This window comes from Pan paniscus, chromosome 8 (assembly GCF_029289425.2).
Source record: "Pan paniscus chromosome 8, NHGRI_mPanPan1-v2.0_pri, whole genome shotgun sequence".
In the NCBI taxonomy this organism is placed as follows: domain Eukaryota; kingdom Metazoa; phylum Chordata; class Mammalia; order Primates; family Hominidae; genus Pan; species Pan paniscus.
Genome location: NC_073257.2, coordinates 113732006 through 113757660, shown reverse-complemented (window position 1 = coordinate 113757660; position 25655 = coordinate 113732006). Strand labels below are relative to the sequence as shown.

Sequence of the window (25655 nt, the reverse complement as noted above, 5' to 3'; positions counted from 1 at the left end):
CCATTATTTGGGGATTTTCAAGATATATTTTTGTTACTAATTGCATATTTAATTCCCTGATGGTCAGAAAATATACTCAGTGTGATTGCAATCCTTTTAAATTTATTGAGAGTTGCTTTATGGTCCATTGTACAGTCCATCTTGTTGAATGTTCTGTGTGCATTTGAAAAGAATGTGTTCCCTTGTTGTTGAGTTGTTTTCTATAAATTGCTTTTAGAAGTTAAGTATGTTGGTAGCTTTTAAATATTCTCTCTTTACTTATTTTCTGTCTGCTGGTGACCCTTAAACAACACCCAAGTTAGAGGCACTGGCCCCCTGTGCAGTTGAAAATTTGCATATTTTGACTCTTCGAAAACTTAACTGCTAATAGCCTACTATTGACCAGAAGCTTAACCTCTTTTTTTTTTTTTTTTTGAGACAGAGTCTCACTCTGTCTCCCAAGCTGGAGTGCAGTGGCACAATTTTGGCTCACTGCAACCTCTGCCTCCCGGGTTCAAACGATTCTTGTGCCTCAGCCTCCCAAGCAGCTGGGATTACAGGCGCCTGCCACCACACCTGGCTAATTTTTGTATTTTTAGTAGAAATGGGGTTTCATTATATTGGCCAAGCTAGTCTTGAACTCCTGACTTCAGGTGATCCACCTGCCTTGGCCTCCCAAAGTGCTGGGATTATAGGCGTGAGCCACCGTGCCTGGCCCAGAAGCTTTGCTGATAACATAAACAGTTGATTAACCCATATTTTATATATGTATTATATACTGTACTCTTACAATAAAGTTAGAGGAAAGAAAATGTTATTAAGAGAATCATAAGGATGATAAAATATATTTACTATTCATTAAGTGGAAGTGGGTCATAAAGATCTTCCTCATCATCTTCATGTTGAGTAGGCTGAGGAGGAGGAAGGAGGACAGGGAGGGAGGGGTTGGTCTTGCTGTCTAAGGATGGCAGAGGCAGAAGAGGTGGAGGAGGTGGAAAGGGGAGGCAGGAGAAGTAGGCGCACTTGGTATAACTAACTTTGTGGAAGTCCATCATAATTTCTGTCTAACATTTTTACTTTTTTATTTCTCTGAAAAATGTTTCTATATGGTACCAGTCTTTTTCCACGATTTGCTTTAGTTCTATTGCCTGTATCATAGAATGGTTCATGTTGTAAAAGAAGTCAAAAGCAGTCTTGAATAATTGGAAACCTTCATCCAGATTGTCTAATGTCAATTTGTTTCCTGGCTCTGCTTCTTCTATGTCTTCTTCCTATTGTCTGGCACTGGTTGGGGAAGAACGCATCTCCCTCATGTCTTCTTCTGTTTATTCCTCTGATGTTGTGTCTGTTAGCTCTGGAATTTCTCCAAGATCCATATCTGCAACCTCTTTTGTAATTTCCTTGATTTGACTCTGTAGTAAATCCTGTGAAGTCATGCACAACATCTGGACACAGTTTTCTCCTGCAGAAATTTGTTGTTTTGGACTTGATGACTTTCATGGCTTTTTCCAATTCTTTTTTTTTTTTTTAATAGAAACAGGGTCTCACTATGTTGCCTAGCCTGATCTCAAACTCCTGACCTCAAGCCATTCTCCTGCCTCAGCCTCCCAAAGTGCTGAGATTATAGCCATTAGACACCACCCCCAGCCTTTCATGGCTTTTTCTTTTTTTTTTGGAGATGGGGTCTCACTCTGTCATACAAGCTGGGGCGCATTCACGTGATCACTGCTCACTGTAGCCTTGGCCTCCTGGGCTCAAGTGATCCTCCCACCTCAGCCTCCCGAGTAGCTGGGACCACAGGCATGCACCATCACACCCAGCTAATTTTTTATTTTTTGTAGAGGTGGGGTCTCACTATGTTGCCCAGGCTGGTCTTGAACTCCCGGATGCCAGCAGTCCTCCCACCTTGACCTCCCAAAGTGCAGGGATTACAGGGGTGAGCCACTGCACCTCGCCCATGCTTTTTCTGTAACAGTGATGGCATCTTCAGTGTTGTAATCCTTCCAGATTTTCATGATATTCTCTCCAATTGGGTTTTCTCCCACAGCATTGACAATCCTTTGCATAGAGTACCATATGTAATGAGCCTTAAAAGTCTTTATGACCCTCTGATTTAGAGGCTGAATTAGAGACATCTTTGGGGCACCCATGGTTGGTGCTGAATTCGTGGGGTCATGGGTAGCCAATGGCATTGTACAGTATCAAAAGAACTTTAAAAGGCAGTTCCTTACTGGCAGGGTGCTTTGCGATTTCAGAGACAGAATCAATGGAACCAATCCAGTAAAAGGGTTTTTGTTGTCCAGGCCTTCTTGTCATATAACAAGAAGACTAGCAGAAGATTAGCAAGATAAAAACTAGGTGTTTTTCTTTTCCCTTCAAGACTCAGGGCTTAAAGGTTTATAGATAAGGGCACTCCTCATCATAAACCCAATTGCAATTGCACAAAGCAGGGTTACTGTTCCTGCCTTAAATCTTGTCGGTCACTTTCCTTCCTTACTAATAAATGTCTTTTGCAGAAATTTTTTTTCAGAATAGGGTACTTTTGTCTACAGTGATTTTCTTTGTTCATTCTTTTTGTTTGTTTGTTTGTTTTTGTTTGTTTGTTTTTACAGACAGACAGGGTCTTGCTATCTCAGTGATTTTCTTAATAGTGTCTAGAAATTCATCTGTTGCCTCTTGGTTGGCAGAGGCTGCTTCTTCTGTTATCTTGACATTTTTAAAGCCAAATTTGTTTCAAAATTATCAAACCATCCTTTGCTGATATTAAGTTCCCCTGCTTTAAATTCTTCACCTTCCTGTTTGCTTTAAGTTGTCATATAATGACTTCACTTTTTCTCTAATCACATTAGAGTCTATAGGTATGCCTTTCTTACAGCAATCCTCCATCCACATAAAAGCTGCATCTTCAATACAAGATAAAAAGGTATTTTGCAAAAAATGCAAGATTTTCATGCCTGCTGGCGTAGCTGCAGGAATGGCTTCATAAATTTCTTTTCCTTCTCTTTTCTTTTTTTTTTTTTTACATTTGTCCTTACACTGGATTCATTTTTCTTGAAATGGCAAGTGACTGCAGCTGCAGACCTCAGTCTGTGGTACATATCAAGCAATTCAGCCTCTTCTTGTAATGCTCTGACTCTTCTCTGCTTCTTGCGAGCACTTTCAGTCTCTCTCATGGCACTTTGTGTGGGTTCCATGGAGTTGTTCAAGTTTTACACTATTGCACTAAACACCATGAAAAATATATGAGAACTGCGAAAGATAGCTTTTTTTTTTTCTTCTTCTGAGATGGAGTTTCATTCTTCTTGCCCAGGCTGGAGTGCAATGGTGCAATCCCAGCTCACTGCAACCTCCACCTCCTGGGTTCAAGTGATTCTCCTGCCTCAGCCTCCCAAGTAGCTGAGATTACAGGCAAGTGCCACCACACCCGGCTAATATTTGTATTTTTAGTAGAGATGGGGTTTCGCCATGTTGGCCAGGCTGGTCTTGAACTCCTGACCTCAGGTGATCCACCTGCCTCGGCCTCCCAAAGTGCTGGGATTACAGGCGTGAGCCACCGCACCCAGCCAAGAGATCGCTTTTTACTGCAATACACAATTTATTGGAGAGAGGAACTACTCATGTGGAGATGATTAGCGTCACAGGACATTTTAAGTGGATAGTCACACTTGAGCTCACCACACTAGCAACAGGAGATGGATATGAAAATATTACAGTAGGCCAGGTACAGTGGCTCACGCCTGTAATCCCAGCACTTTGGAAGGCCGAGGTGGGCGGATCATCTGAGGTCAGGAGTTCAAGACCAGCCTGGCCAACATGGGGAAACCCCATCTCTACAAAAAATATGAAAATTAGCCTGGAGTGGTGGTTCGTGCCTGTAATCCCAGCTACTCGGGAGGCTGAGGCAGGAGAATCACTTGAATCTGGGATGCAGAGGCTGCAGTGAGCCAAGATCATGCCACTACACTCTACCCTGGGCAACAGAGTGAGACTCTGTCTCAAAAAAGAAAAAAAAATTACGGTAGTACAGTAGGTACTACAGTTAATTTTATACAGTTATAATTTAATACTGCCTCTTTACGTTTGCTTACATTTCTCTCAGCGGCAAATGGTGCCATGTGTGGTGTTTGTGTGCATGAGTTTTGTAAATTTTAACTTTTTATAATAGACTTGTGTATATTTTATGGTAGTAAATGATAAAATACTCTCTATGTATATCTTACGTGTTCATTCCATATTTAATGTTTTCTTACTTTTTTTGTTTGTTTGTTTGTTTTTGTTTTTTTTTTTGAGACGTAGTCTCACACTGTCGCCCAGGCTGGAGTGCAGTGGCGCAATCTCAGCTCACTGCAAGCTCCGCCTCCCAGGTTCATGCCATTCTCCTGCCTCAGTCTCTCGAGTAGCTGGGATTACAGGCGCCCACCACCATGCCTGGCTAATTTTTTGTATTTTTAGTAGAGACGGGGTTTCACCATGTTAGCCATGATGGTCTCGATCTTCTGACCTCGTGATCTGCCTGCCTCGGCCTCCCAAAGCTTTAATATAATTAAAAAAAAATTTTTTTTTTTTGAGCTGCGTCAGGGCTTTTAATTGAGAGTTTGTTAAGTCCTGATTTTTTTTAAATTTAAGTTCTAGGGTACATGTGCACAATGTGCAGGTTTGTTACATATGTATACATGTGCCATGTGGTGTGCTGCACCCATTAACTCGTCATTTACATTATGTATTTCTCCTAATGCTATCCCTTCCCCCTCTCCCCAGCCTACAACAGGCCCCAGTGTGTGATGTTCCCCAACCGGTGTCCAAGTGTTCTCATTGTTCAATTCCCACCTATGAGTGAGAACATGCGGTGTTTGGTTTTCTGTCCTTGAGACAATTTGCTCAGAATTATGGTTTCCAGCTTCATCCATGTCCCTACGAAGGACATGAACTCATCCTTTTTTATGGCTGCATAGGATTCCATAGTGTATATGTGCCACATTTTCTTAATCCAGTCTATCATTGATGGATATTTGGGTTGGTTCCAAATCTTTGCTATTGTGAATAATGCCGCAATAAACATACGTGTGCATGTGTCTTTATAGTAGCATGATTTATAATCCTTTGGGTATATACCCAGTAATGGGATGGCTGGGTCAAATGGTATTTCTAGTTCTAGATCCTTAGGGAATCGCCACACTGTCTTCCACAATGGTTGAACTAGTTTACAGTTCCACCAACAGTGTAAAAGTGTTCCTATTTCTCCACATCCTCTCCAGCACCTGTTTCCTGACTTTTTAATGATCGCCATTCTAACTGGTGTGAGATGGTATCTCATTGTGGTTTTGATTTGCGTTTCTCTGATGGCCACTGATGATGAGCATTTTTTCATGTGTCTTCTTTTGAGAATTGTCTGGGTTTTTGTGTGTGTGTGTGTGTGTGTGTGTGTGTGTTTTTGAGACGGAGTCTTGCTCTGTTGCCCAGGCTGGAGTGTAGTGGCACTATCTTGTCTCACTGCAGCCTCTGCCTCCTGGGTTCAAGTGATTCTCCTGCCTCAGCCTCCTGGGCAGCTGGGACTACAGGCATGTGTCACCACACCCAGCTAATTTTTGTATTTTTAGTAGAGACAGGGTTTCACCATATTGGCCAGGCCAGTCTCGAACTCTTGACCTTGTGATCCAACCTCTTTGGCGGCCCAAAGTGCTGGGATTACAGGTGTGAGCCGCTGTGCCTGGCCTTAATTTTATTTTATTTTTTAAGAGATGGAGTCTCACTATGTTGCCCAGGCTGGTCTTGAACACCTGGGCTCAAGCGATCCTCTCACCTCGGCCTTCCAAAGTGCTGGGATTTACAGGCACGAGCTACCATGCACAACCAATTTTTTCAAAATTTCTAAGATACACACTTTGCGAGATTTTTCAAATTGTTCCAAATCTTCAAAAACCTTTCTAATATATATGTATATTTTTAAATTTGCGTATAAGTGGACCCACACAGTTCAAACCCATATTGTTTAGGGTTACCTATTTGTTCTATTAGTTACTGAAAGTAGTATGGAAACCTTCAACTTGTAACTATATGTTTTTCTGTTTCTTCTTTAGCCTATGAATTTTGTTTCATTCAAAGTTTTGAAACTGTTATTAGATGCATTGTATGTATGGGTTTGTTACGTCTTCATAATGAATAGACCTCTTTATCATTACAAAATTTTGCTCTATATTCCTGATACTATTTCTTGTTTTTAAGTTTCCTTTGTCAGATATTAATACAGCAATTCAACTTTCTTCTATCATTTTACTTTCAATCTGTGTCTTTATATTTTAGGTAGATTCTTGTTGCCCAGGCTGGAGTGCAGTGGCGTGATCTTGGCTCACCGCAACCTCCGCCTCCCGGATTCAAGCTATTCTCCTGCCTCAGCCTCCCGAGTAGCTGGGATTACAGGCATGCGCCACCATGCCAGGCTAATTTTGTAATTTTAGTAGAGACGGGGTTTCTCCATCTTGGTCAGGCTGGTCTCGAACTCCCGACCTCAGGTGATCCACCCGCCTCTGCCTCCCAAAGTGCTGGGATTACAGGCATGAGCCACCGCGCCTGGCTTAAGTGGATTTATTTTGGGCAACTTGTATAATTGGCTCTTGATTTTATGTCCAATCTGAAAGTCCCTGCCTTTTAATTGGAGTATTACATTGAACTTATTTATGAATATAACTGAGTTAAAAACTACCATCTTGCTTCCCCCCATTTTTCCCATCCACTCATTGTTCTTTTTCTTTTTCTGCTCTCTTTTTATTTTACTGAGGGTTTTTTTTTTATGATTTCATTTTATATCTGCTGTTGACATTTTAGCTATCCGTTTTCATTTTCTTTTTTTAGTGGTTGCTATAAGGCTTACAATATACATCTTTAACTTATCACAGTGTACCTTCACGTTATTTATTTTTTTAGATGGAGTGTCACTCTGTTGCCAGGTCTGGAGTACAGTGGTGCGATCTTGGCTCACTACAACCTCCCCCTCTTGGGATCAAGCAATTCTCCTGCCTCAGTCTCCCCAGTAGCTGGGATTACAGGCATGCGCCACTACGGCCAGCTAATTTTTGTATTTTTACTAGAGACAGGGTTTCACCATGTTGGCCAGGCTGGTCTCGAACTTCTGACCTCAAGTGATCTGCCTGTCTCTGCCTCCCAAAGTGCTGGGATTGCAGGTGTGAGCCACTGCACCCGGCCATAGTGCACCTTCAAAATAATGTATTATTTCACGTTACATGTGAAAACCTTGTAATAGTATGTTTCCATTTGCCCTATTCTTTCATTGGTACTATTGTTGTCATACATTTTAAATTTGTGTAAAAATAATTTCTGTTTACCCATGTATTTACTATTTCTAGTGCTCTTTATTATTATTTATAGATACAGGTGATATAAGTTTCCTTCTGCCAAAGAACATCTTTTTTTTTTTTTTTTTTTGAGAGGGAATCTCGCTCTGTCGCCCAGGCTGGAGTGCAGTGGCACAATCTCGGCTCACTGCAAGCTCCGCCTCCCAGGTTCACACCATTCTCCTGCCTCAGCCTCCTGAGTGCTGGGACTACAGGTGCCCGCCACCACGCCTGGCTAATTTTTTTTTTTTTTTTTGGTATTTTTAGTAGGGATGGCGTTTCGCTGTGTTAGCCAGGATGGTCTCGATCTCCTGACCTCGTGATCCACCCGCCTTGGCCTCCCAAAGTGCTGGGATTACAGGTGTGAGTCACTGCGCCCAGCCTTTTTTTTTTTTTTTGGAATGGAGTCTCGCTCTGTTGCCCAGCCTGGAGTGCAGTAGTGCAATCTTGGCTCACTGCAACCTCTGCCTCCCGGCTTTAAGCAATTCTTCTGCTTCAGCCTCCCAAGTAGCTAGGATTACAGGCATGTGCCACTATGCCCGGCTAATTTTTGTATTTGAGTAGAGACAGAGTTTCACCCTGTTGGCCAGGCTGGTCTCAAACTCCTGCCCTCGTGATCCGTCCGCCTCAGCCTCCCAGAGGGCTGGGATTAGAGGTGTGAACCACTGCGCCCAGTCAAGAACTTCTTTTAATATCTCTTGTAGTACAGGACTTTTGGCAACACATTCTCTCAGATTGTTTGAAAATGTCTTTATTTTACTCTCATTTCTGAATGATGTTTTTGCTGGACGTAGGATTCTAAGTTAACTATTTTTTTTCCTGTCAGCACAAATATTATTATTACATTGTCTTCTGGCTTACATATTTTCTGGCAAGCAATGTGAACTCTTATCTTTGTTCCTCTATACATAATGTGTCTTTTTTTCTCTAACTGATTTTACTATTCTTCCTTTAACACTAGTTTCATTACAATGTGCCTTATATCTACCATTTTTCTCTTTATTGTGTTAATGGGTCTTTAAAATAATAGCTCTTTAAATGTCCTTGTTGCTAACTTCATCATCTCCCTCATTTCTGGGTCTATTTCTATTGACTGCTGTTTCTCTTGGTTATAGGTCACATTTTTCTGCTTCTTGATATGTCTGGCTATTTTTATTGAAGTTAAGTGCTAGATTTTGTTGTCTTTCTTTAAATTATATTGGACTTTATTCAGGAAGGCAGATAAAATATTTATGGAGTAGTACAATCCTTCTGACACATTTTTGAAATCTTCATTTGGGTAAGTTTAAAGTAGCCTTTACTCTAGGGCTAGTTTAGTGCCACTGCTCGGGTGTAACTATTGTGGCATCTTGTTTGAATGCCCTAGGTATTCAACAAGTACTCTTCATTCTGGTTAGTCAAAATTCAAACATCTCCCAGCCCTCTGTGAACTCTGAGAATTGTTCAGCTTACAAATTCTCAGTTAATTTTTGTCTGACCTAGTTGAGTCAGACCCAACATATGCAATCCATATTATTAATATTTAGGAACAAATTCAGTAGGAACACTTTGAAAATTTCTGAAGCTCCTTCTCGGCTTGTCTCCCTTCTCTTTGATAGTCTGCCTCCCCAAACACCTATATGTCTCCTTAGCTTGGCAGGACCTTCAAGTTCTCCTTGTTTTCCTTCTCTTAGGATTCCTGTCCTGCACTGCCTGATATCCAGTATCTGACAAGAATTGTTTCCCAGTTCTCAGTTACTCTATCAAGTGGAAGTTCTGAACTACTTTAAAATACTGCATACCCTGAGTTGCCCAACTGAATTTTTTGAATTTCACATATTTTTCAGAGAACCTTCCCTTATATTAACTATTCATCTATATCTATATATCTATATCTATATCTATATCTATATATATCATCTCCACCTACTTCATTCTCTTTCTTCCCTCCTCTTTTCTCAGTTACTACAGAGGGAAGTCTCAAATGGATGTTGGAAATGGTATATATAGTGAGCATTTTTATGTCCTTTTTAAGATAATTTACTAAAACATTTCTGATATTCCCTTTCCCCGTTTTTTTTTCCATCTATTCTTGGGTCCAAGTGCTAGCCTTAACTAACATTGATCATTTACAAAGGCTCAACCTTCATGTCTCTCAACAGTAAGGAGAGTTTGAACCTGAAGCTTTTGGGTCTCTAATATTTTATCCTTTTAACTGTCTGCTTGGTCACTGTGTCTCTTTGAGACCCTCCATCTGCCCATGGACCAGAGGGGTAAGCCGATAGCATTTAAAGGAATTTAACAGTCTCCTCTGGGTACTAGTTAGCATTGGAGCTCATGAATCTAATTGTTTTCCTTGTTGTCTGAGATACAACTCTTTTGGTTGCTATATGCAAACAAGTGCTAAAAATGGCTCAGCAACTCTTTGAACCTGGCTGCTCAAAGATCACCATGTTTCTCTGCTTAGATTGTTTTGGACAGTTATCTAATAAGTACACTGCACAGCTGAGCTGAATTTATGCAGTTGGAATCCATCGCTACATTGAACACACCTCAGAAAGTCATTTCAGAATGGATCAAACATAATTTCTGAGAAACCATAGCTATAGCTTGTATATTTTGAGAGTAGAGTGACATCCTCTCCCATTCGTTTCATCTTTTGCTCATCTTTTGTACAGGATTTATTTATTTCAGTGTCAGGGCTGAGCCTTGAAGAATCTGCCTTTCAGGTGATTGCCCTGATGGAGTCTAGGCTGTCAGTGTCAGTCACAGATATGTCCAAGCTAATGGTTGGTCCTTCCTGCAGCTGCTGTCTCAGGGGCCCTGCTACACTTGTGTAGAATTTTGCACTCACAATTAGCTACTACAGTAATGTAAAGAGGAAGAGGTGGTAAACAAAAGAGAAAAAACCTTGGGTTCCTTATTTTCCCAGTCTTAGAAGGTGTGACACTATCTCAATCTAGCTGCCCATTCACTGGTCAGTTAAGCAGCTGACTCCAAACCATACTTAGTGTTACTGGCTCAGCCTTCTATGTCCTTACATCTGTGGGTGTGCCTGTTGATGGTGGTTTATCTTGATTCCTCAGTTTGCATGTTAGCTCCATAAAGGCAAGACTTGGCTCTGAGGGCTTTTGAAGCCTGTCAAAGAATGCTGAGAACAGTGCAGAAGGTACATCAGGGTCTAACTCTAATCTTACCACGTGACCTTGATGAGCGATTACTTTCTTTTTTGGTTGGGCCTGTGTTACTAAATTAGTCTGCAAACATGTTGACTGTTTGTTGTTTCTTAGGACTCTGTTAGACATTATGAAAATCCATAATGTCACACTGAGCCTCCTTCAGAGTGCTAAGCATCTAGCTATGAGAGATTTCAGTGAGGAAATCAGTCGTAATGGCATGTTGTTTCTCTAGGAGAGGGTCTGCCACTCTGCCTGCGTCCACCTGCTAATGCACGAACCCTAAAGCAGTATATTCTTTCCTCCACAGGAAATCCCTCATTGGGAAACCTGTAGAATGCAAATGTCTTCCAGAAAGGGTGGAGACAGATGAGAGGAATTTTTTTATTTATGGATGGGGTTGAAAGGGAAGCTGTGGAAATAGGTCACTTCTCCCAATTTCAGGCCCTAAAAAATAGTTATTCATAGGGTCATATCAAGGCAAAAGAAAATAGTAGTAACACCTACACTTCTTAAGTGCTTTCTGTGTGCCAAGCATAGAAAGCTTTCAATACATTGTCTTATTTAGTCCTCAGAACCAGCTATATATGATGAAGTTATTAGTATTTCCACTTTAAAGATGAACAAACAGGCTTACCCAGCTCCACCCTGCTGCTAACTGGTGAAGATAGGATATGAGTCCAGGCAGGCTAACTCTAGAGCCATGCTCTTAACCACTATGCCATCTTGACTATCACTAGCTACTAATTGGAACTTTTCAGCACCCAGGTGCAACTAGACCCAACGTGACCTGCCAAGATCTTTACTTAGAGAACATCTTTGCAGTGCTGTGCTTCTTGTTTAGCTTTAACTAATCTTGAATTTGGAAGAATATGGGTTTTAGGGAAAGAAGAATTGGCTTTTGCTTCTCCCTTATCAGAATCCCTCTTCTAAGCTGTCCAGCATCTGACTACCACTTAACATAATTGTTACAATGCCATCAAGAGGCTCTGCCTAGGCTGCTGAAATTGCAAGGTTAGGGACAGACCTTTACTGCTTCTGGGAGAAAAGAGGGCTATTCCTCATTAGGAGACACATAACCAGTTCTGGGAAAGGCCTGGTTTTAGGAAAATAGAGGAAGAGTGGGAGGCTAAATTTAGTCCTTTCAGAGGAAATAAAAGATAAGACCTTCCATTTCTCTTTCAGTCTCTTGCCCAAGTTTATAGAGCATTTTAGACCCAATAACAAATCCAGAGAAGAGAATTAGGCAATGCCCTGAGTAGGTCATTCTCATTTTTGTAGGAAAAGTCGTCTAACTTTGAGTTTGAGGAAATTTGCTGGGCATTAGAAAGAAGATGACTTCAGCCTTTCTGGCTGACAAATGGTATATTTGAGTTGTGATATTGTTTCTCCAGGATGATGAGAGGGAGATTTCATTGTGTATTTACCATTAAAAACTGCCTGAAGCTGCTTGGACCTTCCTCTCCCCTCTAGCAGTCCATTTGCCAGTGACCATTGTTGAAGGCCTAAGGTATGCTCAGCACTATTTTTTTTTGAAGTGGAGTCTCACTGTCGCCAGGCATGATCTTGGCTCACTGCAACCTCACTGAACCTCTTGGTTTCAAGCGATTCCCCTGCCTCAGCTTCCCGAGTAGCTGGGATTACAGGCACATGCCACCACTCCCGGCCAATTTTTGTATTTTTAGTAGAGATGGCGTTTCACCATGTTGGCCAGACTGGTTTTGAACTCCTGACCTCAAGTGATCCGCCCACCTCGGCCTTCCAAAGTGCTTGCATTACAGATATGAGCCACTGCACCCGGTCCAGCACTATTTCTTTTAGGGATAAGACAATTATGCTAGGACCAGGAGGTCAGAAAGGTCAGAACAGTGAACAGCTTAGAAAGGTGGTGTGGGGAGCAAACCTGATTATTCAGTCCTTCTTTTTTTTTTCTGTATACCTACTTTGTGGTCCAGACTTCTTGCTTCTTGATTCTGTGGGCACCAGGATAGATGTGTCCCAAATCCTGAAACATCATGAGGAATAAACTCCATTACCCAACTTGCCGTGGAACAAACTCATTATTTCTCCATTATCAGCTTGCAGAATAAGTAGTGCCTGCCCAGCCCCCTCCATATTATGGGAAGGAGAAGCAAGGGCAGTGTCTGGACTTAGCCTGGTGATGCTCTTGTTTGTGTTTTCAGAGTTTGATGACTCAGGCTGTCCTTTCCTGCTTTGTGGAATAAATGGGTTCAAAAAATCATATTCTCTAGTGAGTAAACAACTAAAGTAGAACAGTGATCAAGAATCCAATGGGACAGATAGATGGAAATTATTATGAAAATCCTATAAAAAGCCTTTTTATCTTTTTTTCCTTCTGATTCCATTTTAACTCCTTTATCTGTTTCAAGTCATCAAGAGATTTTTTTTTTTATGATTAGGAGTTGGACAGGGTTAAAGCAGAACTGCATGGAAGTGGAACAGAATGATGACAGTCTCTTTGGGAAAATGGAAGATTAGCCTTGAGATAGGAGTATTCATTGTAGAAGGGATTTATTGAATCTTTCAGCACCCCACCCCGAGCCTGAAGACCACAGGATGGCAGAGGCCTAAAAAGCCCAATTAAAGATCAAAGACCTTTGAATTTCAAGCTTCCATCTAAAATGAGTATTGAGTAATCAAAATAGCAGCCAAAATCAGATATTGCTGACAATGAGTTTGGAGTGATCTGTAAAATTTTGTTGGTTTACACCAACTATCAACAGGGTTGAGCAGGGTGTTCAACTGCTAGTATTGAAAATTGTCAAACCCTGGAGCCCTAAGGAGCTGGGTAGTCATTAAAGCTCAAACAGCAAATCAAGGCTTCACCAGGTTACTTTCTTAGCTCTCCACAAATCATACTTCCAAACTTCTTAGGAGAAGCAAGTTTGAATTCCTTGAATCTTTGGTCTCTGAAGGCCAAGTTTAGCCTGTAAACCCAAGAATGTGCCTCAGGTTAGACCAGCCTGCACTGGGTTGAGCACAGCCTGCACTGGGTTGAGCACTAGGAAGAGCACTGGATTGAGAGAAAATTCTGGTATATAATCCCAGTTTTATGACTTTGGGCAATTTACAATCTTTTTGGACATTTATTTCTTCCTCTGTGAAATAAGGGCCATGAACTAGCTAAGTGATTTCAAAGGCTCCTCCCAGAACTATTATTTTTTTCTTTATATATATATAATATATTTATATATAATACATAAATATATTTTATATAATGTATTTTATATAAATATATATAAAATATATATATATATTTTCACACCCGTGATTCTAGCACTTTGGGAGGCTGAGGTGGAAGAATCACTTGAGACCAGAAGGTCAAGGGTGCAGTGAGCTGTGATTATGCCACTGTACCCCACCCTGGGTGACAGAGTGAGATCTTGTCTCAAAAAAATAAATAAAACATAGAGATGGGGTCTCACTCCATCATCCAGGCTGGTCTTGAACTCCTGACCTCAAATGATCCTCCCACCTCGGCCTCCCAAAGTGCTGAGATTATAGGTGTGAGCCACTGTACCTGGTCCAGAACTATTATTTCTGTGGTTTTGTCCATGTAGTAGCACTTGGCCAAAAAGAGGTATGATAGCTGGGCGTGGTGGCTCACGCCTGTATCCCAGCGTTTTGGGAGGCCAAGGCAGGCGGATCACCTGAGGTCAGGAGTTCAAGACCAGCGTGGCCAACATGGTAAAACCCTATCTCTACTAAAAATACAAAAATTAGCCAGGAGCGGTGGCAGGCACCTGTAATCCCAGCTACTTGGGAGGCTGAGGCAGGAGAATCACTTGAACCCAGGAGGTGGAGGTTGCAGTGAGCTGAGATCACGCCACTGCACTCCAAGCTGGGCAATAAGAGCGAAACTCCATCTCAAAAAAAAAAAAAAAAAAAGGTATGATTTTCCATATCACTGTCCTCAGATGCAAGGAATAACTCCAGGCCCTCCTGGCTACCATGTAACCAGCTGATTCATTTTATTTGAATACATCAGACACTTTTTCTTTTTTCCCCTCCCTCACATCAGATACTTCCATTTTCTATTTCCGTTTTTTCTATTTGTTTCCATCTCAATAGCCTTCATCCATTTGGCACCTCCTATTTGCTAGGCCCTATCATTTTTTTAAATATTTATTTTGTATACTATCTCTAATCTTCATAATGTTATGAGAAGATAGTATTAGGACTATTTCACCATTAAGGAAACTGAAACCCAGGTCAAAGTCATGTAACTAGTAAATGATGGTTCAAAATTTGAACCTAGGTTTCTGATTTCATAGCTTCTTTATTCCCCACTACCATCCTGTTAGGTTCCTGGTTTACTTCCTATTCTGTAAGAAGTCTCTGTAAGCTTCTCTGTTAGTATCTTGTGGTCTCAGCCTCATCTGGCAGCCTGGCCCCTAGGAAAGATCACACATGTTGCCCTGGTTGGGAGAGGGCTGGTGGCAGCCTCACATGTTTTCCCCAAACAGGTTAAACTGTAGATGTCAGCTTAAATTGAGAAGAAAGTAATGAACACAAGTTTGCTGTCAGGTCACATCCTATTATTTAGGTGTCCTCTCACTGTTATTCTGCTGGGAATTGAGGTCAACAGAGATTCGAAACGGAGTAATTTTTCAGGCACAAGGCAAAGCCCTCTGGCATTGAGACTGAATAGCCATTGCCAGGAACTTTTCTATGTTGGTGATTCTTGTTTTGCCGCTGCTACCTTCAGGGTAGAATTTATTTTGTGTTTCAAAGGCCTTGCTGAAATAAATGGAGCACAGGGTACTGAATAGTCTGTGAGGAATGCATATTATGTGTGCTAGGGTGTGTATGTGTCTGAAACCTTGTCAGCAATTTTGAACTAACCTTGTGCACTGGGATCTCATCTACTTCCTGTCTTGAAGACATCCTGGTCCTGATGTGGCCAACAGCCTCACAACCTGCATCATGCAAAGCCAGGCCTCTTTGCTTAGTTTTTCTTTAGTATAACCTGTGTCACTTTGCACTACCAAAGTTATACTGGCCATTCTCTGAGTTCTGGCTGATGCCTTGCTAGTTACACTGAGAGTGGTGAGGTCATTGTGGGAAGCTTGCTTTCACATTGCATAGACAATGTTAACCCGGTGCAGTGGCTCACACCTGTTATCCCAGCACTTTGGAAGGCTGAGGCAGGCGGATCATGAGGTCAGGAGTTTGAGACCAGCCTGGCCAACATGGTGAAACCCCATCTCTACTAAAAATAACAAAAAAAAATTAGCCGGCATGGTGGTGTGCACCTATAATCCCAGCTACTCAGGATGCTGAGGCGGGATAGTTGCTTGAACCTGGGAGGTGGAGGTTGCAGTGAGCCGAGATCGCGCCGTTCCAGTCCAGCCTGGGCGACAGAGTGAGACTCCATCTCAAAAAAAAAAAAAAAAAAAAAAAAGAATAGACAGTGTTGTTTCCTCTTCACCAGAATCTGCCATAGGCTGAATGAAGATGTATGAGGCCCTAGCCCCTGGCTTATCGTTAGAACTATCTTGAGATAGCCAGAACTCCAAATACTCCTTGTCACCAGAAAGACTTTCATTATAAAATTAGTAACCATTATTGACTATTGATTATGTGCCAGGCATTGTACAATCGTTATCTCATGTTATCCTCACATCAGCCTTATAAGATGTAGATGGTGTTGTCTTCATTTTATAGATACTGAAAACTGAGGCTCAAAGACATTAAGAAACTTGTATAAATTTATTTTGCTAATTAATGGTTGACTGGGAACTAAAACTTAGGTCTCTGACCTCAATCCTATGTTCTTGATGGCTTTGCTGTCCTCTCAGGCCCCTTACCTCCAGAGGCTTCAGGGGCAGATGTTTAGGCCTTCCCAAACATTGCCCACTTTGTTTTCCCCTCGCCTAAGTTGAGGCAAAGTGTTTTAAGGCAAAGAAGAGGGCATGAGATACTTGAACCTGAGGCCATTTGTGTATTCCTTGTCTTCCACTTGAACCCAGAAGTTGTTCCTTTGTGGTGAAGAATCACTTACGCACATAGAATCTTTGGGACAGTTTGAAATAGGTAGGTACTTCCTGGACTGTGAAAGTAGTTACTTTTGAGTCATAGGAGCTGTCTAGGTAGCTGTGTAGCCATTGGGATGACAGTGTTTCCATCAATTGTATGTTACTTAAAACTTTTATTCAGGAACTTAAAAACTTTTATTCCCATGTCATTTTAGGAAGGTGAGTTCAAGTTCCATTTTATAGAAAAAAGGGCTGAGACTCGCAGAGGCTAGGTGAATTGTCTGAAGTCCCATAACAAGAGTAGGACTCCCAGCTCAGTTAATTTTCTTTCTCTTTTTTTGAGACGGAGTCTCGCTCTGTTGCCCAGGCTGGAGTGCAGTGGTGTGATCTCGGCTCACTGCAACCTCCGCCTCCTGGGTTCAAGTGATTCTCCTGCCTCAGTCTCCCGAGTAGCTGGGATTACAGGCACCTACCACTGCACCCAGCTAATTTTTGTATTTTTAGTAGAGACGGGGTTTCACCATCTTGGCCAGGCTGGTCTCGAACTCTTAACCTTGCGATCCATCCGCCTCGACCTCCCAAAGTGCTGGGATTACAGGCATGAGCCACCGTGCCTGGTCAGCTCAGTTAACTTTCTATCAGGCTCTTGCCAAGACCCAAGTGTCTGTCTCCTAAGGGTCATAGGTGGTGGTGTGAGGATTCCTTGGAGAGCATGTGACCTGTAGGTGACTTATTGGCTTTGAGGCTACCTTGGGCTGAGGTGGTTGGCATGATTCTAGGAAGCCCACAAGCCCAACGGCCGATGAAAGAAGGTAGCCTTGTGCTTGCGGGGGCGTAGACTGTTACCTGACGGATTGGAAAGGGATTTCAACCTGAGAAGGACCTTTAGAGTTGCCAGGAAGCAGATACTGAGGCTGCAAATTGTGGTAAGCCTCAGGCCTTTAGGCAGAGGCTCTGGGAGATGGCCCTCTCCCTAAGTGTGGCCCTCACCATGTCCCAGGCCAGTGCTGAGACTCAAATGAGACATGTTCCTTAAGTCTGAGCTACAGAAAGCAAAGTCCCAGGCCAGGCAAGTACCTGCTAGTGTTCTGAAGTCTTGGATGGGTTGGGGCCCAGGCCTGAGCCTAGAATGTCTTTTTCCTTTGTGAGTAAAACAAAAGTGACAAGGGCAGGAGACAGCAGAGACTAGATGAACTGACAGGCAACTTTCCTCAGGTATAAGAGGAAGAAAGGAAGTAAGCCCACAAGAAAGGGCCAGGGAAGGCCGGGCGCTGTGACTCATGCCTGTAATCCCAGCACTTTGAGAGACTGAGGCGGGTGGAGCACCTGAGGTCAGGAGTTCGAGACCAGCCTAGCCAATATCATGAAACCCCGTCTCTACTAAAAATTAAAAAAAAAAAAAAAAAAAAAAAATTAGCCAAGCATGGTGGCAGGCGCCTGTAATCCCAGCTACTCAGGAGGCTAAGGCAGGAGGATCGCTTGAACCTGTGAGGTGGAGGCTGCAGTGAGCTGAGATAGCGCCATTGCACTTCAGCCTGGGTGACAAGAGCAAGACTGTCTCAAAAAAAGAAAAAAAAAAAGAAAGGGCCACAGAAGGGGGAGGTGGCAACGGGCAGTGTCTGGACAAGAGGAGAGCTGAGATCATGGGCACTATAAGTCCAGCCAGCCTTCTGGATTTTTTTCTTTTCTTTTTCTTTTCTTTTTTTTTTTGAGACAAGGTCTTGCTCTGTCATCCAGGCAGTAGTGCAGTGGCGTGATCACAGCTCATGGCATGGCATCCTCTGCCTTCCAGGTTCAAGCAATTCTCCTGCCTCAGCCTCCAAAGTTGCTGGGATTATAGGTGCGCACCACCACTAATGTTTGTATTTTTAGTACAGATGGGGTTTCACCATGTTGGCCAAGCTGGTCTCGAACTCCTGACTTCAGGTGATCTGCCTGCCTCGGCCTCCCAAAGTGCTGGGATTACAGGTGTGAGCCACCATGTCCGGCTGCTTCTGGTTTTCTTCCAAGGAGCTAGTAGCTCAGGGACCTTTTCTGTTCTTACCTCCCTGTAACAAACTAAACTAAACCATGCTGGCAAAAGCCTGCTTTATTGGGATAGGAAGAAATCACTCTTCTAAGTGAGACCTTAGACCTTCTACCATGCCCTGGCAAGAGGAGAGAGTCCAGGTGATCAAAGCAGCCTTACCTGCGGCCTGAGGCTCTCAGGATGTAGTCAGAAGGTTCAGCCATCTCTTCATATGCAGTAACCTCTTTCGCAGAAATTGACTTTAGCATGATGTTTGTCCTTTGGCACTTGACACCGCTCAGGAAAGGCTGAGCCCAAGTTGCTGGGTCTTAAGCATTGCTGAGGCTCCCCAGATTTCAGGGCATAGGAAAACATGTATTACTCTATTCTGCCTGGTTCCTAGGGGCTGATTCCATCTTGGAGGAATTTTGCCTTTTTCTGGGCTTGAGCCATTCACTTCTGAGCCAAGACCTTGGCTGCAGATATTCCAGCCACGAGTGCAGCCCACGTGCATGAGAGGACCAGATTACTTTGTGGGTGACTGCTGTTGCTGGGTACCAGTCCTCCTGCCTACAGAACTGACAAGTGGAATGAGAAGCAGAGGAACCAGCCTATACTACAGTCTGTGGGACACACCAGGCAAAATGATCTTGTAGAGCTGGGTGTCTGAAGGGGAGAAAGCTGGGCCAGACCTTTGCCCTAGCTGTTCCTTCCCTCCCAAACCGAACTCGGTAACTCTCCCATAGGGACACAAGCCTTCCCTGTGCCCTCTAGCCCTTCTCTCTCCTCAGGAATTTTTGGCAGCCAGAGTGTTTGCTACCAAGTGAAGTCTGCCTGGCACAAATTTGGACTGGTGCAGGGAACAGTGCAGAGGCACCTTTGGGCCCCTCAGGAGCCTGTCCTCCATCCTGACTCTGGCTTATTTCCTCTTCCCAACCCCCAACCCCCTTCTGTCAGAGCTGTGTGTTCCTTGTCACTCACTAATTCCTCCAAGCTCCCTACTGAGCAGGGAGCTCTCCACGATGCCATAGGCTTTCCTCCAGGTCAGATCAACTTCACTCCGATGATCAGAGTGAATGATCATCCCCTTTCTTGGTCTCCCCTTTCTTCCTAGCTCACTTCTGATTTGATGTGTAGTGCCTCTCCCCTGATTGTCCTTGCCTTTGATTCATGATCTTACAAGCTGAAGTCACATCTGGCCTGGCTATGAACAGTCCCTTCTTTCTGTAACCACAGATAGTCAAGTTTCCTGGAGTCAGTGGAAGTCTGAATCCTCCCCGCATAGAAAATCAGAGAGATGTTGTGGGAGAAAAACCCCACAGAATAAAGGCTCTAGCTTAGTCTTGAAAGCGTACCCTATACCCAAAGGCTGGGATGCCCTAAAGTTCAATCCAGGCACTGGATAAGAAGACTGAGTTGGCACTGAGCAATGAAAACAAGTAGCAGATGGTGCTGAGGAACATCCCAAGACTGAAGAAATATGGTTCCCAGAACGGGAGAAGGAAGGAGACATTGGCAAAGTCTTACTCAGCAACTGTGACAGCCTGGCCAGGGAAAGCTTCAGGATAAGGCTGAGAGCACATTTGTGGTGTCAGGGATATTGGTGAGCTGAGATGCTCACTGTTCTGTAACCTCTTCTCATGCTCTTTTGCCGTACTCAGAGTAAACAGATTTGGTGGCCAGGCTGGGCTGGTCAGGAAAGGCAGGGAATAGAAGAGATTAGAAAGTCGCGGTGGGTGCAGTGGCTCACGCCTGTAATCCCAGCACTTTTGGAGGTCAAGTCTGGTGGATCAACTGAGTTCAGGAGTTAGAGACCAGCTTGGCCAACATGGAGAAATCACATCTCTACTAAAAATACAAAAATTAGCCAGGCATGATGGCACACACCTGTAATCCCAGCTACTCAGGAGGTTGAGGCATGAGAATTGCTTGAACCCAGGAGGCGGAGGTTGCAGTGAGCTGAGATTGCACCACTGCACTCCAGCCTGGGCGACAGAGTGAGACTCTGTCTCAAAAAGGAAAAAAAAAAAAGAGAGAGAGAGAGAGATTAGAAAGTTGGCCAGGCTCAGTGGCTCACACCCGTAATCCCAGCACTTTGGGAGGCCAAGGCAGGTGGATCATCTGAGGTCAGGAGTTCGAGACCAGCCTGGCCAACATGGCGAAACACCATCTCTACTAAAACATATAAAAAATAGCCAGGTGTGGTGATGTGCCCCTGTCGTCCCAGCTACTCGGGAGGCTGAGGCAGGAGAATCGCTTGAACCTGGGAGGCAGAGGTTGCAGTGAACTGAGATCACGTCACTGTACTCCAGCCTGAGCGACAGAGCAAGACTCGGTCTCAAAAAAAAAAAAAAGAGAGAGAGAGAGAGAAAGTGGTCCCAGAAACCTGAGGCATCGCTCCCTGTAGCCAGGCTGTTTTCTGGAAGATAAGTAATAAGCAAGGTTTCTTGGGGGTGTTGTCACAGACCAAACCCAACCCAGTAGATCAGCAGAATGGGGCTAAGGGTTGTGGGATTTGCATGGCCTAAGCCCTGCCTGGCCCTTGATATCCTCCAGGTGCTGGAGGTGGTGAGAGCCAACTATGACACGCTCACGCTGAAGCTGCAGGATGGCCTGGACCAGTATGAGCGCTACTCAGAGCAGCACAAGGAAGCTGCCTTCTTCAAAGAGCTGGTGAGTGCCCCACCGCCTCTGCCTGTGTCTTAGGGGCCCGCCCCCAGCCACTGGGTTCTGCTGTGCAGATGGGCCTCTAGGGAACAACTGCAGTTTGCTAAGGGCAGATAAAACAAGACTCGAGGGGTCTGCTGGGATGGGGTATGCAACTTCTCTCCCGCACTGTACCAGGCAGTAAGAGAAGATGCTATTCGAGGTAGTATTGCCTACTTCTCCTTTGCAGCCATGGAGACAGCCCTTGCACAGCTCCAGCTGGGCCTGGGGTTTGACGTGTGTTCCCAGGAGCAGATCTGGCTCATTATTCCTTAACCTGTCCTCAGGGCAACTAATAAAAGTAATTAATTCTTCCCCTTCTTATGGAATCACGTCTTCCTAAACTCCTAACTGGCCGCTGGTCTGAGTCCCCTCCCAATCTAGTTCTCCAGTCTCCACTCCCTGCTTTCCAATCACTTAGCTTCCTGCAGCCCCCACCCTTGGGCACTTGGAGCCATGAGCATTTGCTCTGCCTCCTACTTAACTTCCCAGTCAGTGTCTCCACAGAGCTAGCCCTGTTGATGGTCCCTTTCCTGCCCTGTACTCTGAGCTGTTCTCAAGAAAAGCTCAGCCCCCCTGCAGTCTGTAACCCTACCAGCTTGGTTTACACAAACATCCTGGCTGGGGACTGAGACCAGGACCTGCAGGCCTCTGTACCCACTTCCCCTGTCCTTAGACCTCCCTCTGCTGGGGCTGAACTTGCGTCAGCTCAGCTTTTACTTACCCCGTGCCAAGTGTGGTGAAGGCACTGCGTATTAGATCGTTTGTCTTGTGCTAAACACAGCCCAACTCTGATCCTGACATGACATTCCTCAGGATTTTGGACTTCCACAAGGTCAGGAAGACATGCTCTGGGGTGAGTTAGTTTGGAACACAGAAACCATTAGTGTAAAGTGATAGCAGAGTGGAACATTTTTATGGGATGGTTGGCAAGTCTTTAAGTTGATGTGGAGGAAGTTCTGGGAGCAAATGGTTAACAGAGAGCAATCTGTGAGGAGCTGGAGAGGGTTACGGGAGCGGTGTCTCGAGGCTCTGAGACACTCACCACGGCCTTACTCAGTTCTGCTCATATTTGTTCCCCTGGCACAGGGGAGCAAAGAGGGTCTGGTCCAGTTTGGAGCTAATGAGCTCAAGTTTCCTGCTGTTTGCCATGCTGCCCTTTCCTCTGCTTCCTTCCTGATGACTTCATTAAGTTTCCTATAGCATAGCAGAAATTGAAGGAAAGCTCCTGAGACTTTGGGGCCCAGGGCAGACACACTCTCCTCCTCCTTCCCCTTTTTGTTTCTCAGGCAATCTACACAGCTATTTCCTGTGGGGAAATCTCCTTGAAGAGTCTGCCAGATTCCTCTTGGAACCCTCTCAGAGTAGGGACTTGGGCCCTCTGACCCTTTCTCTACAGGCTTTTACCCTGCTGACCCAGGCAACACTGGGTTAGGGTTCCGTGGGTAGAGAGTATGTGAGGTGAGCAGTGGGCACACAGCAAGGATACGCCCCAGACTTTCCTCTCGAGTGGGCAGGCATCTTTAGAAGGAGTGCTAGACTAGGAGTTAAGAACCCTCGGCCCTGCTCCCAAGCTGGGACTCACTAGCAGTGTCACCTGGCCCTGGCCATTGAAATTGGCCTCCTTGGATCCTACTCTTGCCATCTGTGCCAGAAAAGGACTGCATCTCTAAATGCTCCTTCTAACCCAAAAATGTAAATAAATCCAAAGGGAGAGTGAAGAGACTAGAAACACATCTAAAGAGAGGTGGTGCTAGAGCATGAGTCTTCTGGCCTCAGTTTCTCCTCCTCCATCAGATCACTGAGCAGCCCAGTCCCCCTTCTGCATAGCCAAAGCAGAGACAGATGCCACCCTTAGCCCTCCTTTCTTGTCTGTGCCTGCTTCTACCTCCCCAGGAGCCCAGATGCTCTTCTTACATCCTCCAGAGTTTGTTCCTGTCCACCCCTCTTCTCTCCTTCCCTGCTGTCAAGGAACTGTTTGCTCATTTGCCTGCAGGGATAATAGCTGTTAAGGGTTCATTTCCTAAGAGAGAGACTTCTAGTGCCCCGTGTAGCAGGCACTGTCCTCTGCCGTTTAGAACTGACTCTCTCCTGTTTTCTCTCTGGCTGTGCCCTCCCACCTTCCCCAACTACCCTTTCCCAGGTTCGATCCATTAGCACCAACGTCCGGAGAAACCTGGCCTTCCACACACTCAGCCAAGAAGTCCTGCTCAAGGAGTTCTCCACTATCTCCTGAGGCCACGCCTACCTGAGCAGCCTCTGACTGCCCTTACCCATGAGGATCATGGGCTGGAGGGGGAGCGAGGGGAGAGGGGGCTGCCCCCGAGGTTGGAGAGAAACACAGATACCAAGTTCTCTTGGTGAAGACCACACTTCAATGGAGCTCGGGCAGCAGGGGCAGGAGGGTCAAGCCAGGGATAATCTTATTTGGGGAGGAATGGGTGGGCACAGTGGGGAGAGGCCTCCAGGAATGTGGGGACTTCCAGAGTGGGCTCCCTAAACAGCCCCTCACATTTCCAATCTTGAGGTTACAAGCTGTAGCTACTGACTAATTTTCGGGAGCTGGTGAGGCAAGCCTCAGGGTAATGCCAGCACCCTGAAAGTCAGTGGCTCTGCTCGGCTTCTGAAAACAGATCAACTCTCAGATATAGCTGGAGCTACATCCTGCTTCCTTTGGGCCTGGGGCTGTGCTTGGCTTGAAATCTGTGTCCCCTGCCTGCACTGGCACTTTGTCCAGTCATCGGGACCTTTGGCTCAGATTTAGGGTAAGATAGGAATAGGGTACCTTTTTCCTTTTTTTTCTGAGACGGAGTCTCACTCTGTCGCCCAGGCTGGAATGCAGTGGCGTGATCTCGGCTTTACTGCAGCCTCCGCTTCCTGGGTTCAAGCGATTCTCCTGCCTCAGCCTCCCGAGTAGCTGGGACTACAGGAGCGTGTGCCATGCCCAGCTAATTTTTTGTATTTTTAGTAGAGATGGGGTTTCACCATGTTACCCAGGATGGTCTCAATATCCTGAGTTCATGATCCACCCGCCTTGGCCTCCCAAAGTGCTGGGATTACAGGCGTGAGCCACCACACCCAGCCAGTTTTCCTATTTTCTGAATTCAGAATTGACTTCTCTGGGAAAACTGGAGATGAGAATCTGCCCAGTGCTCTGCTGTCCGGCCACCGCCTTTTGAATTTTAGTTTTGGCACCAGGAGTACCGTTAGCTTTCCCCTTCTTCTGGCCCATTTGACTCATCAGCACAATAGGGTCACAACCTTAACTTTTAATTTCTAATCTGGTTTACTGTCTTTAGGGTGTGTATGAAATAAACATTGACAGGCTTTCTGGAGCCCTCAAGGTGCCTACTTTGCTGGTTCCCTTTCCAGCAGCTCCCCCACCTCCCTAGCCCCCCCTCCTCTGGCAGCCTCTCCTGCCTCTGCTGAGCTCCCCTCCATGTGTTCCACCCCCTTACCCTGCTGTTGTTTACATCCAACCTGCCTGAGAATTTCCTCTGGGGAGGAATCTATTCCTGTCATGGTCTAGTGCCTGGGAGGGAGAGAACTTTCTGGGGGTAGGGTGCCCTCCATCTGTAACAGGCCAGGTGAGCATCATGCATAAGGCCTCCATTCTGTCCACTCAGATTCTGGGTAGGGCCACAGGCAAATCTCCTGACTTCTGGGGAGTTGGCTTGTGGTTCCTCCCTTGGATAGCCTCCATGGAACCACTATAGGCTTTCCCAACAACTGCCTCTGAAATAGCTGCTGCTTCGAGATCCTCCCTTTTTAAAGCACTTTCTAAAGCCCTCAGGATGGCGGGAGCAAACAGCACTGGTATATTCTAGGAGTAAGTGCAGGAATTCAGCAGTGAGAGCATGTCTGGGACCACCTGGACTGCCATCCATTTAACCTCAAATCTCTTTGGGATACTCGCCCTCCCTGGGAACCAGAGTTCTGGCTCTAACATTGAGCAGCTATGCACTAGTTCCAGAGAAGCCACTAACAGGCTGCCATGTGTAGATGTAGGTTCTTAAGAGATCACAGGCTGGGTCATCTGATCACTGGATGGATAGCTCAGCCTGGGGCATTTAGTGTTTTCCCTGGTGATAAACCCCCAAGGCAGCTGGATTTGGAGCTGGTGGCAAGTTGAAATTATTAAAAATTGATTTGTGTGGGACTGTCTTTAGTGTTGCTTTTTTTTTTCTTAATCTCTGTTGCCCAGACTCATTCCTCAAAGATAGAGGTAAGGTAATCTCCTAGGTGCTGCTCCCATCTGGCTAGGGGACCCCTACCTGCCCTTGTGAACTCTCCTCCTTCCTCTGAGTCTCCTGGCCCTAGTAGAGGTCAGTTGGGTTCGGAGAGCTGTAACCTCTCTTGTCCTCTGGGTAGAAGGAGGGAGAAGAGAGTTAGTTCCCTTATCTCCAAACTTAGTGGTATTGAGGAGGCAAGCCAACCCATTTGGCCACTTACGGATTCC

At 44.8% G+C, this 25655-nt stretch overlaps 1 protein-coding gene across 15 annotated transcripts in view; it reads left to right on the top strand.

The window, feature by feature from the left end:
* ARMH3 (armadillo like helical domain containing 3) overlaps positions 1–25360 on the top strand; it is a 212796-nt gene extending 187436 nt beyond the window's left edge. For 14 of the 15 annotated variants that reach the window (XM_055093311.2, XM_003825509.6, XM_063607863.1 and 11 more), the window contains 2 exons: positions 21047–21163; positions 23340–25360. In XM_055093311.2, the coding sequence (XP_054949286.1) occupies positions 21047–21163; positions 23340–23432 (210 nt within the window). In that variant the 3' untranslated portion in view covers positions 23433–25360. The remainder of the gene's footprint in view (positions 1–21046; positions 21164–23339) is intronic. The other variant, XR_010113275.1, reaches the window with a different exon arrangement.
* Positions 25361–25655: the final 295 nt, after the last annotated feature.